Below are 14,511 nucleotides of genomic sequence, written 5' to 3'. Positions count from 1 at the left end.
AAAAGAAAAATCAATGATACTTAAGCTATAATTAAAAATTGATTATCAAAAAACACATAATGCATTATTTTTTTCTTCTATATTTATAAAAACCGATTAGACAAAGGCTCATGATATAAAAACAATAAGACTAACTATTAAATTAATATTTCACAAGTGAGACAAAAGAGAATTACTTTGTTTTTCTTCTTTCGGAATGAAGGAAAACAGTTGAGAAATGAGAGCAAAAATAGTAAATTTGTTTCCAACTTCCTTTTTTATTCAGAAACAAAAAGAAAACAAGGTAAAATTCCTTTTTTATTCAGAAACAAAAAGAAAACAAGGTAAAAAATAAGAGATGAATATACAACATGTAAAAAGCTAAAAAACAATAAAAACATATTTTAATAAATATTTTTATTTTTAATTATATTTGATTTTATGTTTTATTATTTATTAACATCTAATGTTATTCTTTATAAAAGAAATAAAAGAAATATTTAATTTAATTTTCTTTAATTGGTAATATATACTATATATAATTTAAAATTTTCAAAAAGATTTGAAAATTTTTAATGTATAAATTTCAAAAATTATAAAAAAAAAATTGGAGGACCATGACACTCTTACCCCTTTGAAAGACTTGGAATTTGATCACTTAGTGAACCAACCCAACCTGACTCACTTATAAAAAAATTTAACCCGACCCGACCCATTACGGGTTGATAGGTTAAACGGATTGGCTCACAGACTCACTTAATTAAAAAAATATAATTTTTTATTTTTGAGTCAAAACTAGATTATAATTCTAATTAAAATCTAAATGAACTTTAATACAATCCAAAAACAAACCAAAATCACAAAAATACAAATTATCTATGTATTGACTAAAAAAAACAACCTAACATGACCTAAATATAAAGCTCAACTTAACAAAAAATACTTTTGTGACCCTTTATTTACGGGTTGGTGAGCCAACCTGGCTCAGCACGGGTTTTACCCGAGTGGGCCAAGTTAAAAATCAACCCGTATTGAAATTTGTAAAAAAGTTTAAATCCAATCCGACCGCGTGGTGAGTCAGGTTAACTCACGGATTACAACCCATTTTGACAACCATATACATACATACATATATATATATATATATATATATATATATATATATATATATATATATATATATATATATATATATAATGCAACGTGAGAAAACACTACCATAAAAGATGTCATGCATGACATCATAACATTTGGGCATGATAACGTAGCAATTATCAAATTTGGTGAAATAATGGGGTATGTGATGCAAAGAATTCCAAACATGACCGGTTGTTAGACATGAAATTGATGTGCTACCACACACGTTTTATTTTTACTTAAAAAGGTGCTAAACTATAGGTGCTATTTTCAAGTTCTTTTCATATTATTTTGTTCAATTACAATTATAGTTTTATTACTTTAATATTTAAAATAGCATCTTAGTTCTATAAGGAGCTTAATAAAGTTTGTTAAAATGTTTTAAAATATTTTGTAAACAGAAGATGAGATGTTTAGAGTTGTCTAATAGCTAGAAAATTATTTAGAAGGATTTTCACAAAGGTTTTGGTGTAAAACGTTTAAAAACTGGTACAAGAGTAATAATAATTAACCTCCCATTAATACTACGTTCAGTTATCTTTTACAATAAAGTTGTTTGAAAAAAAAACTTTTAAGAAAATCTCTTTGTAGATGTCCTTGCATAGAAGGTTAGACTTCCTTATTCAGTCTTTGATTTGTAAATATATATATATATATATATATATATATATATATATATATATATATATATATATAAACACTCAAAAAGATTTGACAAAATACTTTTATTGTTTTTATTCTTATATGTATTGCTTTCTATTTCTTATTTTTGTAATTTATTTCCATATCATTTCCTTGAAAAGGTGTGCAAGTGTTGTTTGAATCATATTTCTTTATTTATAAAGTTAATGTGTTTCACATTGATTGGGATTTTTAAGTTAATTTTGAAGAACTTAAATCTTACCAAAATATATTTGACTTTATATATTGGTATGAATTTTGGTCACATCCTGATGACATGCTTTTTTTACCATTAATTTTACTAGATTGATATATCTTCTAGTTCAATATATGAATCATTAGAAGGTTCTTATGCATGTAATTGGAACTCTGCTTTGTAGAACACACAATTTAAGGTTCGTAGACAAAACAAAATTTATTCAATTACTTGCTTGCAGTTGTTAACATCAAAACTTTTCACCCAAATATATTTTGGTGGTACTATATGAGTATTAGATCGTTTAGTTTTTTTGTTTTTTTTACTGTGAACGAACAATAAGTTTTAAATTAGCCATAAAATATATATATATATATATATATATATATATATATATATATATATATATATATAAAAGAAGGGGTTGGATTTGAAGAATAAATTTAAGTCTTAGAAAAGTTTTTTTATGATTATATTTAAAATAGATTATGCTAAAGATGTATTATATGATAAATCTTTCATTACATATGTTTGCGAGTCTTGCACAATAAGTAATCACAAAATTTAGTTTAGTATACAACTTAATTTTAATATTAACTATATAAGTTTGTTTGAAAAGGTTGAAATATGTTCAAAAGGGTTTTTCTATTGGTTGAAGCTAACCCAAACCTCAGAATATAAAATTTCAACCAAATGTCACTACTAGTGCAAAATTCAAATTCCATGGTCCAAAAACACAACAAATTAGGCATCGTTGTCATCAAAGAAAGTGTGATGATAAACTTGTAATTAAGTTAATCTTTTAAAAAATGTTTCACTCCTACTGTCGTTATGTACAAAAAGGTTATTAAAAATGAGGAAGTGACGATGATTATGCTACAAAATCGTCATGGAAAGTCTTATTTTTGTACCCCAAAGTGTGAAACCTTCTTTCTTCATGCTCTTTTTAGAATTCAATTTTGTCTTCTCCTTACTCCACTTAGTGTGTGCTCCATCCTTGACTTGATAGGTTGGTACTCGCCTCTCTGTGACAAATCATCGTCGTCGCTACTATTTTGTTTCACCTCTCATTTTGCATTTCAAAACTTGGGTTCTCACAATTGGTTGAGGTTGTCCTTCTTCGTGTCGCCATCCTAGCCCATCCCCCTCCCTCCCTCCTTTACATTGCCCCATCCTCCTCTAGTTCAGTCATTGTTGTGACTACTTGTGCATTGTCGTTGTTATTGTTGTTGGTTTTGCATTCCAATGTGTGTCTTATCTGTCATTTGCTAAGGTCATCATGGTAAAGGTTTGTTATGGTGATTTTGTAGTTTTTGTGCCAACATCGAAGGTTGTTTATATGTCATAGGCATTAACCTTCATTGTTTGGTCTATACATTATTTTAGGCTTACATCAAAGTTATCAGTGTATATCAAAACTGATATACTTACATATGAAATATGTCATATACTAACTAGGGATGGCAATGCGGATCAATTTGGCCCGTTTTGGCTCAGCCCGCACTTGGCCTGCAAAATGCAGACTGGACTGACCCGCCCTACATTTTCAACGCAGGCTAAATAGTTTGGCCCGTCCTGCATAAGTAAGGGGTCGCGTCCCAACTTGCCTTTCTTTTTATTCTTATGATGATAAAACTTTTAATGTTTAACAAATTGGGAAACTTTAACAAGTTCATAAAATTAAGCAAAGACTTTGGGATGTTAGATGATAAATTGATAATTCAACATTTTCATCATATTCATATTCGTACTTTGACATACACCATCTATTATTCAAATTTTATCACATTCAAAAATACATAATACTTGTCTTTTCCAGTCATACAAGAATTTGGAATGTTCATGCAAAAATCCAGAAGGAAAGTAACTAATATACACAAGTGCGAGTTTTTTTTTTAATGTGGGCTAGCTGGTTCATTGTCTTGGCCTGCCCCGCATTTTTTTGGCAGGCCTGCAGGCCGATCCTCCGAACCAAGTCCACATTGTCATCCCTAATACTAACTAATGTAAATGGCTGTTTATGTGTAACAACAATGTCAAACAAACTTGCCTTTAGAGTAGAAGAAAACATTGTCTTTTGATGATCATATGACAACATTAATGGAGGTTGTAACATCTTTTTTATTTTTAGGTATTTGTGATTAAGAAAAATCAAGAAGGATCTTCACTAAACACAAAGTCCCTTAGGTTATCTAAGTTTGAAGGTTCACTTCACAAGAGCTCGAAAGATGAGAGTATTCAATCAATAAAATAAAGAGAGTAAGATGAAAACATTAAAGGGGATGATACCTAAAACAAAACAAGAACATAAATGAACATAAAGAAGTAAAGAGATGGAGAGAAAAGAAGGGAGTGAGGAAGGGGAAGGAGACATGTGACTTAGGGAATGAACCAACCCAAGATAAGTGGTGGTTATCACCACTTGAACCAAGGTTCTGGATGGGACTAAGAAAGTGAACACTCAAATAATGCACTTACACTCATGAGTGAACATAGCATATATTACTTAAATGTTCAACCCTTAACATGTGGTAGAGAGGTCCCCATATATAGGCATTGGAGAGAGACCTATGGGTAAATACAATGCATTTTAGAGCCTAAGACTACAAGGAGGATGGTTATTGCCCTAACCTTAGAAGTAGAGGAGTTCGCGTTTTTATGCCCTAATTAAACTATTTGGCCCCGGTTCAGTGCCACCCGAGGCCAAAGACGTAACCTTTTGGTTTTGGGTCTGTTCAACCAAAGCATATAAGCACCTTTTGGCACTGATTTTTTTGAACCGAAGCCTATAACCCTTTTTGGCCTCGGGTTTTTCTTGAACCGAGGCATAAAAGTTGCCTAAAATTGCAAAAATGTCACCGCGCCGTTATATGCTTCAGTTCTTTGCCAACCGAGACCTATAAGGCGAGGTAAAAATACAATTTTGCACTAGTGTGTGTTGGGCCATGAGTCCCAAAGCCCTTATCCTAAAAAAGCACTAGTGCAGTGAGGGCTTTTGGCCCCGGTTACTTTCGTGATTTTGCCTCGGTTTTAGAACCGAGGCATATTGGGGCGAGGCCAAAAGGCACCTCCTTTTGGCCTCGGTTATCACCCGAGGCCATAGCGTCTGTTTTCTATCTCGGGTCTGAAAGAACCGAAGCCATAGCGTCTGTTTCGTCTTCGCAGTGGTGGCTATGGCTTCTACTGCTGTTCTAGCTCATTCTCGCTCACCGTTGCAGTGGTGATGATGACGCGCTGTTGTAGTGGTTTCTGCTGTTTCGCATGGATCTGTGTGGTGCGAAATTGCACGTCTGGTGAAGATGACTCGCGCTCCCATGGTGGTGTTGTGTGAGGATGTGCTGGTTTCATTGCAGGTGCTGATGGCAGGTCACGGTGGTGCGAGGTGTTGCCATGGTTGTCACTGGTTCTGTTGCAGAGAACACAATGCATTGTGAGGTCCGTGAATGGTGCAACTGCGGTGGTGGTGGTGGCAGCGAAGTTCGCGCAGAGTTTTCGAACTGACCCGCATCGGGAGGTGATTTACAATCGGTGAACCTGGACAGCGCGATGGAGGCGACGACGCACGACTATTGATGGCAGATGCTGGTCAGCAACGGAGGCGGAGCGTGATGGTGGTGGTAGAGCGAAGAAATTCGCGCAGAGAAAAAAGAGTTTGGGAGACGATGAATAGTAGTTAGGGTTCGCGAATTGGGAATTTTAACAGACTTTATGACCTCGGTTCAATTAATAACCGAGGCCAAAAGCCCCCTTTACTGCCTCGGTCCTTAAAGAACCGAGGCCAAAAGCCTGATGCTGACTTTATGGCCTCGGTTCAATTAATAACCGAGGCCAAAAGCGCCCTTTACTGCCTCGGTCTTTAAAGAACCGAGGCCAAAAGCCTGATGCTGGTGGCATTTGAAAATTGGGCTGCCTTATATGCTTCGGTTCATTTGTAATCGAGGCCTAAAGCCCCCTTTATTGCCTCGGTCCTTAAAGACCCGAGGCCGAAAGCCTGACGAAATTGCAAAAATGCCACCGCCTCCTTATAGGCTTCGGTTCAGCTGTAACCGAGGCCTATAAGGCGAAGTAAAATGTCAAATCTGCACTAGTGAAGGATTGCAATATAAATCCACGAGTGTCCAAGAGTAAACCTACGAAACAAGGAAACAACATCACTCTAACATTTATTAAGTTCTAAACTAGAAGAAGGCTACCACTCTCCTCCATCCTTAGTAGGGGTTAGGGATATGGATGACAACAGGTCTGGTCGGGCATGTTATTTAAAATTTTTATACAATTGATATTGTACTATATGTATTGACCGGTGCAAATCGCATGGAGTTGGATGTAACCAACTTGACGATTGAGGAGAAAATTGATCAGTCATTGCTAAAATCAACTAAACACTCAATTAGCCTAAACAAGTCAGTAAACAAGCTTAAAGGGAATTTAAATAATTTTGTAGTTTTCACACTTCGGTGTTATCCTCTTCGTGTTAGGATAATTTGTTTGTCACCAATTGGGGGTATCTACTAAAGGTACTCAAAGGCTAAAGCCAGTTCAAGGTCGATCATAAATGTTGTAATAAATATGTAATAAATGTACTAATAATCATAAATTTAACATGTAGTTATGATTTTTTTCTCTATGAACTTTTCATTAGAGATGATCTAATTATGATCTAATTCTCTTTAAGCTTGTTTAATAACTTGTTTAGACCAATTGAATGTTTAATTGATTTTAACAATGACTGTTGAGAATATTACTTAATATCTTTTTTATTTAAATTAGTTTTTAGGAAATATTTCAGTTTTAAATATATGTTTCAGTTTTAGGAAATTAGTTATTATTTTAGATTAGGAGTGAAATATTCTAAATATTTTATACTTGATATTTGTTATATTTTGCTCTATATATAGAGTATATCAATAAAATACAAAAACATGTTCCTCCGTAGAACATATCACATATATCTCTCATACCTCTCATATTTCCAAAAGCCCAAAAATCCCAACAATGACCGACTTTCTCTTGAACCATCTTGTCAGTTACATCTAACTACAAGCAATTTGCATCTGTCGATACATATGCTACAAATATAGAAAGATTTATATTTCTTTAGAAAAAAAAGAATATATTAAATTGATTGATGGTATAATATAATATGTAGTCGATATTAATAAAGAAAGTTTTCACTTTCTAAAATGTAGAATCGATGCAGAAATAAACTATTCCAAAACCCTCTATTTTATTGCAGTAGTGATTGATTGTATCAAGTACAAACTTAGAACTAATATAAAGACAGATTCGTTTTGGTCATACTAATTCTCACCTGAAATGCTATTCAAATTACACGTGATGAAACTCACACGTTATACTCTTTATATTATTAATTAAGAATTAAGAATACGTCTGGAATTGAGAGCCGAAAGCAACAAAATCCTATCATGTAATAATTAAAGTGCTAATAATTGTATCACATTATTAGAAGATGAAAGAATTATCGATAAAAAAAGTACTCCTGGAATGTCACCAAAAGAAAAAAGAGGAAATGTTGTTTCAAAGAGAAAAAAATATATATATTGTCCGAAGTAATGAACGAACAAAATCTGTCAGAGAAGATGTGTTGGTTGGTGTCCTCAAAATTGAGCACGTGATGTGGTATTGTATTTTCGGGCTACGATACAAAACATCATGGTCGATGCAGCAAGGATGTTTCCGATGGTAGTTTATGCTCATAGTTTTCTGTTCAAGGTACCACACGAGTTCATCGAGCTTGGTTTAACTTATTTTTTTATGTTCTTCTGAGTTCATTCACTTTTTGTTGCAGCATTTGTCTACCACTGAACTATGTAAGAACGTATCCATTTAAGTTAGCGTATTTAAAATGTATATTACCTTCAATTATTCAAAAATATATTAAGTTTAATTTATGTACAAAAATTTCAACTATGAACTGATTAAAAGGTAGTTAATAGTTAAAATCGATAATGTAATTAAGATAGTAAGGTTCATAAAATCATAAAATCATAAGTCGTGAAATCATGATCTCGTAGATTTTATTTTTTATAATAAAAGTAATAAATTATTAAAAAAAAATCAATTTTTCTAATACTTCATCAAATTTTTCTAATAATATGATGTGATGTTGCACATGTAATCTCAAAAAAGTGATTTTTTATTCTAATGAAACAATGCTCAATTCATGTACAAGAGTTTATAATTTATTTATGAAAATTTATTTATGAATTTTTATTTTTGTACGATACTCTGTTATTTTTATTTAATATAAAACTTAAACTCACTTATATTTTTAATAATAATAAATTATTAATTACATTAAATTTATGTTTATTTGAACTAAATATATTCACCAAAGAAGGTGTTAATAATGTAATGAGAAAAAAAAAACATAATAATTTACATGGTTTCACGATTTTGTTTGACTATTTTACTAATCTTATCATATTACATTTGTATTTGAAATTTAATTTGTAAATACTATCTAAAATTGTATAATTTTCTCGATTTTAACTCTAATTATTAGTATAAAATTCAATAAATTTACTTTGCACGATTCAATGACTAATGTAAATCAAATTAAAAAATGCGACTTAATATATCTAGCGTATATCTCGTGAAAGCTGGTATCAATTAATTTAGAAAAAAATAACAATAAATAATAATAATAATAATAATAATTTATGTTAATTTATATAATTCAATTATTATAATTATTTAATCAAGATTAACTCATTCGAAATTTTAATATCCTCTCACGTTAAGAAAGTTCATGAATTTAAATTGTGTAGTTAACAAAATTATAATTAAGAGAGGAGATTCCATTACATATAATAAATCGTTTTTTAATAAAATTTAATGATGAACAACCGGTAAAGGGATATAGAGAATGTTAATAGTATGCCAATGCTATAATTAATGTATATCAAGAAAAGTTAGAAATGGGAAGCATGCTTTTGTTTGCACCATATTTCATCTACCAATGCTAGTCACGTTATACAAGAGTTATGGGACTTTTTTATTCACCTATTAAATAATGGATGAAGAGAAGTTCAACTCCGAAAATTTATACATATAACATGAGAGAGATTTAGAATTAAGAGCGAATTAATAAATATAGAATTAAAATGGGTTTAACCTACTATGATATTAAAAGAATACTTCAATCAACTCATAAATATTTCTAAATTGTATGAGTTTTTATTATATATCTTAATTTAAGTATTTACTTTTGAAGATTGTATACCATTTGTAAAATGGTATTTAATTATTTTATATTATTTGCAACTTAATTGCAAAGTTGGAATTCAACTCAACTTACTTAGATCGAGCTCGATTAATACGACATGAACTAAGTTTGACTCATGATCATTCTTGAATTGGATTCAACTTAACAAGGGTTTGACAACACTGTATATGATTTCAGTTTAGGGCAATTTAGTTTGATCTCAGCCAACCTGACTTTAGCTTGACTAGATATGATTGAACTTGACTTGAACTTGAGCTAGTCTGACTCAACTTGACTTAAGCTAAGCTTGACCCATCTTGACCTGGTCTAACTCAACTTGACTTAAGCTAAGCTTGACCCATTTTGACCTGGTCTGACTCAAATTGATCTGATACTACCTGATTTGACCTAACTTGGGCCAACCTGACTAGACCAATCTAAGCTTGACTCGATATAACCTAAACTTGATCCAACTTGACGTGGTCCAATGTAAGTCAAACTTGAAGTGACCTAATTTGAGTCAAGCCTGATAAATTGACCCAACTTAACTTAGCTAACTCGAACTCAACCAACTTGGCACAATTTTACCTAATCTAAACTCGATCCCACACAACCTCACAACACTAAAAAAATAAGACTCAAATGTATTTTCTATAAATAATTTAGTTTAATAAATTGGGTTTCCATGTTCTAAAGTGTAATGCGTGGTTTGAAGGAAACCAATAAAAGAAAAAAAAAATAGCATTTAAGTTTATAAGGGAGGAAAAGTACCTTAGGTACTTGAGTTAACATGGGAGATATTAAATGAATTAAACTATAGAGATAGAATTGAAAATATCAAAGAACCAAACAAAATAAAAGACCAAACAAAACAATAAAATAAGTCTTTTCAACTACCTAATAATTTAAGGATGTTTTAATAATTTAAAATAAAAAAGAGTATAAACATGGAACCGACAAGAATGGAGTGGATATTTATAAACTTATTCTCGTCATTATATCTAATATAAAATATTGAGTATACTCATATTCATATCTAATTAATATGAAATTTTTTTATCAAAATTGAAATATAGGTCCATAAAATACCTATGTGCAAAAGTTTGTTTAACATCCCTTCTTGAGTCCCACATGTTAATATATTAGTTTCAAATATTCTCTTAATAAAAATATATGTTAATTAGTAAAGATCAAAACACATATTTAATTACATCTCTAAACAAAATATATGAATACTTTATCAATTTGACTATTTATTATACTTATTCCCGAGGGTCAAAAGTCCTGTAAACTGAAAATTTCACACGTGGCAAATAATTAGCACTATTTATGGAGGTGGAAGAGGTTTTTTTTTTTTAATTGGTAAAAGAGTCTCTATTCACAAACTTAAACTTGACAAGTGTTTCCATTATTTTGATGGATAATTTTGGATAAATACTAAACTGAAGTTAATTTGCAAAAATTAGAAGTATTTCAATTCCATATATATTGTATTTTTCTTGATAAAGTTTAGGTTGGAAAAAGAAGAAATGAAGATGATGTGATGAAAAGTGATCCAAAGAATAAATAAGGATTGTAGCAAACGCCAATCCCACTTGTCCCCTCTCGGTTGCATATCTCTTCATACTTTCTCTCCTTCATCGTCAATCTTCCATCAATGGAACTCCAACCCTCGTTGCAGTTTTTCACCAACAACATCTATTTCTCTTCTCTTCTCCTCTCCCTCACCATCCTCCTTCTTCTCATCGCAATCGCACGTTTTTCTCGCCGAAAGAACATCCTATGCAGCTGCGAAACGTGCCAGGCCTACCTCACTTCAAGCTGGTCCCAATACTTCCACAACCTCTGCGACTGGTACACCCACCTCCTCCGAACCTCCCCGACCAAAACCATCCACATCCACGTGCTCCGCAACACCATCACGGCCAACGTGGAAAACGTCGAGTACATTCTCAAGACCAGGTTCCACAACTTTCCCAAGGGGAAACCCTTCTCTACCATCCTCGGCGACTTCCTCGGCAAAGGAATCTTCAACGTCGATGGCGACACCTGGCGCTTCCAGAAGAAGATGGCCACCCTCGAACTCAACAACAACGGCATAACCTTCTTCGCCTTCGAAATCGTCAAGAGCGAAATCCACGACAGACTCCTCCCGCTCCTTCACGCGTCGGCCTCAAACGGCGTCGTGTTGGACCTGCAGGACGTGTTCCGGAGATTCTCCTTCGACAGCATTTGCCGTTTCTCCTTCGGGTTGGACCCCAAGTGTCTGGAGAAGTCTCTGCCGATGTCGGAGTTCGCGGTTTGCTTTGACTTGGCGTCGAAGCTCTCTGCGGAAAGAGCCATGGCGTTGTCGCCTTATCTGTGGAAGGTGAAGAGGTTTTTCAATGTGGGGAGCGAGAAACGGCTTCGGGAAGCGGTTGAAGTGATTAACCAGTTGGCCAGAGAGGTCATAAAGCAAAGGCGCGAAATGGGTTTCTCTGAAAACAAGGACTTGTTGTCGCGGTTCATGAGCACGGTCCACGATGACGACACGTATTTACGAGACATTGTTGTGAGCTTCTTATTGGCGGGTCGTGACACAGTGGCTTCGGCTCTCACCAGCTTCTTTTATCTGTTGGGGAAACATCGAGAAGTTGAATCGGAGATTCGTGCGGAGGCAGATCGAGTGATTGGGCCTCATGAGGATCTCACGAGCTTCGAAGAGCTTAAGCAATTGCACTATTTGCAAGCGGCGATGCATGAAAGTCTGAGGCTGTTTCCACCGATTCAGTTTGATTCAAAGTTTTGTTTGGAGGAGGATGTGTTACCCGATGGGACGAAAGTAGAGAGTGGAACTAGGGTTACTTACCATCCCTACGCGATGGGAAGGTTGGAGGAAATATGGGGTTGTGATTGTTTAGAGTTTAGACCAGAAAGGTGGTTGAAGGATGGGGTGTTCCACCCTGAAAGTCCGTTCAAGTACCCGGTTTTTCAAGCAGGGTTGAGGGTTTGTGTGGGGAAGGAAATGGCTCTGATGGAGCTCAAAACTGTGGCACTTTCACTGCTTCGGAAGTTCCACATCGAGTTGGTGGAAGCATCTTGTGGAAACCCTCGTTTCTCCCCTGGACTCACTGCCACCTTTAGGTTTGGCCTCCCCGTGAAGGTTCATGAGAGAGGATTAGAACAACAACATATAGCATGAGATTTGAAGCAAGAGTGTAAGATTAAGTTATATGAGTTATATGAAGCACTCTTAGGCCAACTTCAGGTTTATCAAGGACTGAGTTTAGATTCTATCTGGGACACAGACTCTGGTTTGTATGAACTGATTTTTTACTCTAAGTTGGATACTTAACTCTTGTAATTAACCTCTGTCACAAGTTAAGTTCCATATGGTTCCATAACTAAGCGAATCTTGTAAAGGATCATAGGATTTGGATTGACGAAGATGTATACTTGTTCATGATACTCGACAGTTGGAACAAGCACTTGAAAAAGGAAAAGCACAGAGAGCAGAAAAGCAACTCACGATAAAGGTATTTATAACTGATATTTGGCAACCTTCTTACACTGGAACATTTATGTTTACATGTTTTTTGGGAGTTAGGTATTCGTTATTTATGGACCATACATATAGCATGTGATTAAATGTTATGTATGAGAGATTATTGGTGATTGATTCGATGGTGATGATGATATTGGTGGAAAATGAAGAGACAGCATTGTTTTGTGCACCACAAGCTATGGAAGTGATTAGTTGGAAAATGACTGGGATGTGATTAATGTGCAGAAGGGTGTTGTTTGCACCACTAAACCAGAATGAATGTGTTGATGTCGGTGGAATCTTGTTGAGGTACAAGTTAATGTTGAAATTGATTCCTGAAGCTGGTGGTTTTTGACTGCATGTGGATTTTGCTCAGTGGATCCGACATTTATATAGTGCGCCACGAAAGCTGTGACCTATTTGTGAGTATGTGTGTGTGCTTCTTCTTTTCTTTATTCTATTTTTTTTTATTGATGTTATGTAGATAAAACTTATAGTAGTACCTGCAATGTTCATTAATTAATAACACCTTTATGTATGATCTGCTGTTTAGGAATAAAAATTTACTCTTGTTTATTTCTTAGAGTTTTGAAGGCTGGTTATGTAAGTTCTTCACGTTATAATTAAAATAGTATTCATTTTAAATTTTGCAGTGTTAAATAATAATATAATAAATATTTAAAGCTGAAAAGTTATATTTTAAAAAGTTAAGTATTAAAATTATTCATTTGCAGAAGTTCAAGTTATTTAAGAAAGCAATATTGAGGATATTTAATTGTTAGTAGTTTTTTGGTATTTTTATTTTATTAAAATTTTACCTGTGATATAAATGTTAGAATTATTAATATTAAATCTAATTATTTGAATAAAAATAAGTATTAAGTAAAAAATAACTTAGCTATATATTCAACTATTCATCAATTAAATTAAATATAAATTTTAATTAATAATAATTTTTCTGTTTCTTAATTGTTTGAATTTTTAAATGAGTTGTGAAAACATGTATATCTTTTTCTTTTACTTTTTCTAACACGTTCTTCTTCTTGTTAAAATCTATTAAAAATTATCAAATGAGGAAAAAATTTAATAATTTTTTTTGTGAAGTAGTAATGTTAACTAAGAGAGAACTTCTAATAACATAATGAGTTTTAGTGGTTGATGAATATGGTTTGAAGATCAAAATATATGTTATGTACTTATACTTTCATATGTTTAATGGTTAATATTTAAATATGTATGTTAGTATAAGTAGGAAGTCTATTTAATGTAAATGTCAAGTCTTAGCATTAGACAAGTTTACGTAGTAGACAATCGAGGTGTTAGACAAGTACACAAATGGTAATCACTAGATTTGAGCATTATACCTAAATCATTACATGACCCCCCAATCTTTAAGTAATACAAAGTATTAGACGACCTAAACAGTAGAACTCAATTTAACACTAAATGATTAGAACACACTTAATATGGCTAATTGATTTTAATCTCTTATTGATCACAAGAACTTGTATATTGATCTAATTTTTCAAAATGGAGAATTAATTATGCGAACTATAACATTCAAGAAAATTATTTTGTGATAATTATATTTTGGAAGAAGAAAGCTTTTGAATCAAACATTCAAATAAAATGAAAATTAGGAAATGTTTGACGAACGAACTGTTTAATTAAGTACAAAATATTATTGCTCTAACAATTCAAATGCACAAGCACATGGAACAAATTTTCCTTAACAAGACAATTGTGAACATTGAAGCAAAGAGAAAA

General features: G+C 32.9%; 1 protein-coding gene across 1 annotated transcript; it reads left to right on the top strand.

Moving 5' to 3' along the window:
* Positions 1–10,720: 10,720 nt before the first annotated feature.
* LOC114190501 (cytochrome P450 94C1-like) lies at positions 10,721–13,342 on the top strand. The gene is made up of 2 exons (XM_028079413.1): positions 10,721–12,736; positions 12,991–13,342. The coding sequence occupies exon 1, from the start codon at positions 10,879–10,881 to the stop codon at positions 12,400–12,402; it is 1,524 nt and encodes a 507-aa protein (XP_027935214.1). The 5' UTR covers positions 10,721–10,878; the 3' UTR covers positions 12,403–12,736; positions 12,991–13,342.
* Positions 13,343–14,511: the final 1,169 nt, after the last annotated feature.

Source organism: Vigna unguiculata, chromosome 7 (genome assembly GCF_004118075.2).
Source record: "Vigna unguiculata cultivar IT97K-499-35 chromosome 7, ASM411807v1, whole genome shotgun sequence".
In the NCBI taxonomy this organism is placed as follows: domain Eukaryota; kingdom Viridiplantae; phylum Streptophyta; class Magnoliopsida; order Fabales; family Fabaceae; genus Vigna; species Vigna unguiculata.
The sequence above is the reverse complement of the archived record's forward strand: the minus strand, read 5'-3'. Positions and strand labels throughout refer to the sequence as shown.

Coding starts and splice junctions, on each gene's coding strand:
- LOC114190501 (XM_028079413.1), top strand. CDS start 10,879: ATGGAACTCCAACCCTCGTTGCAGTTTTTCACCAACAACATCTATTTC.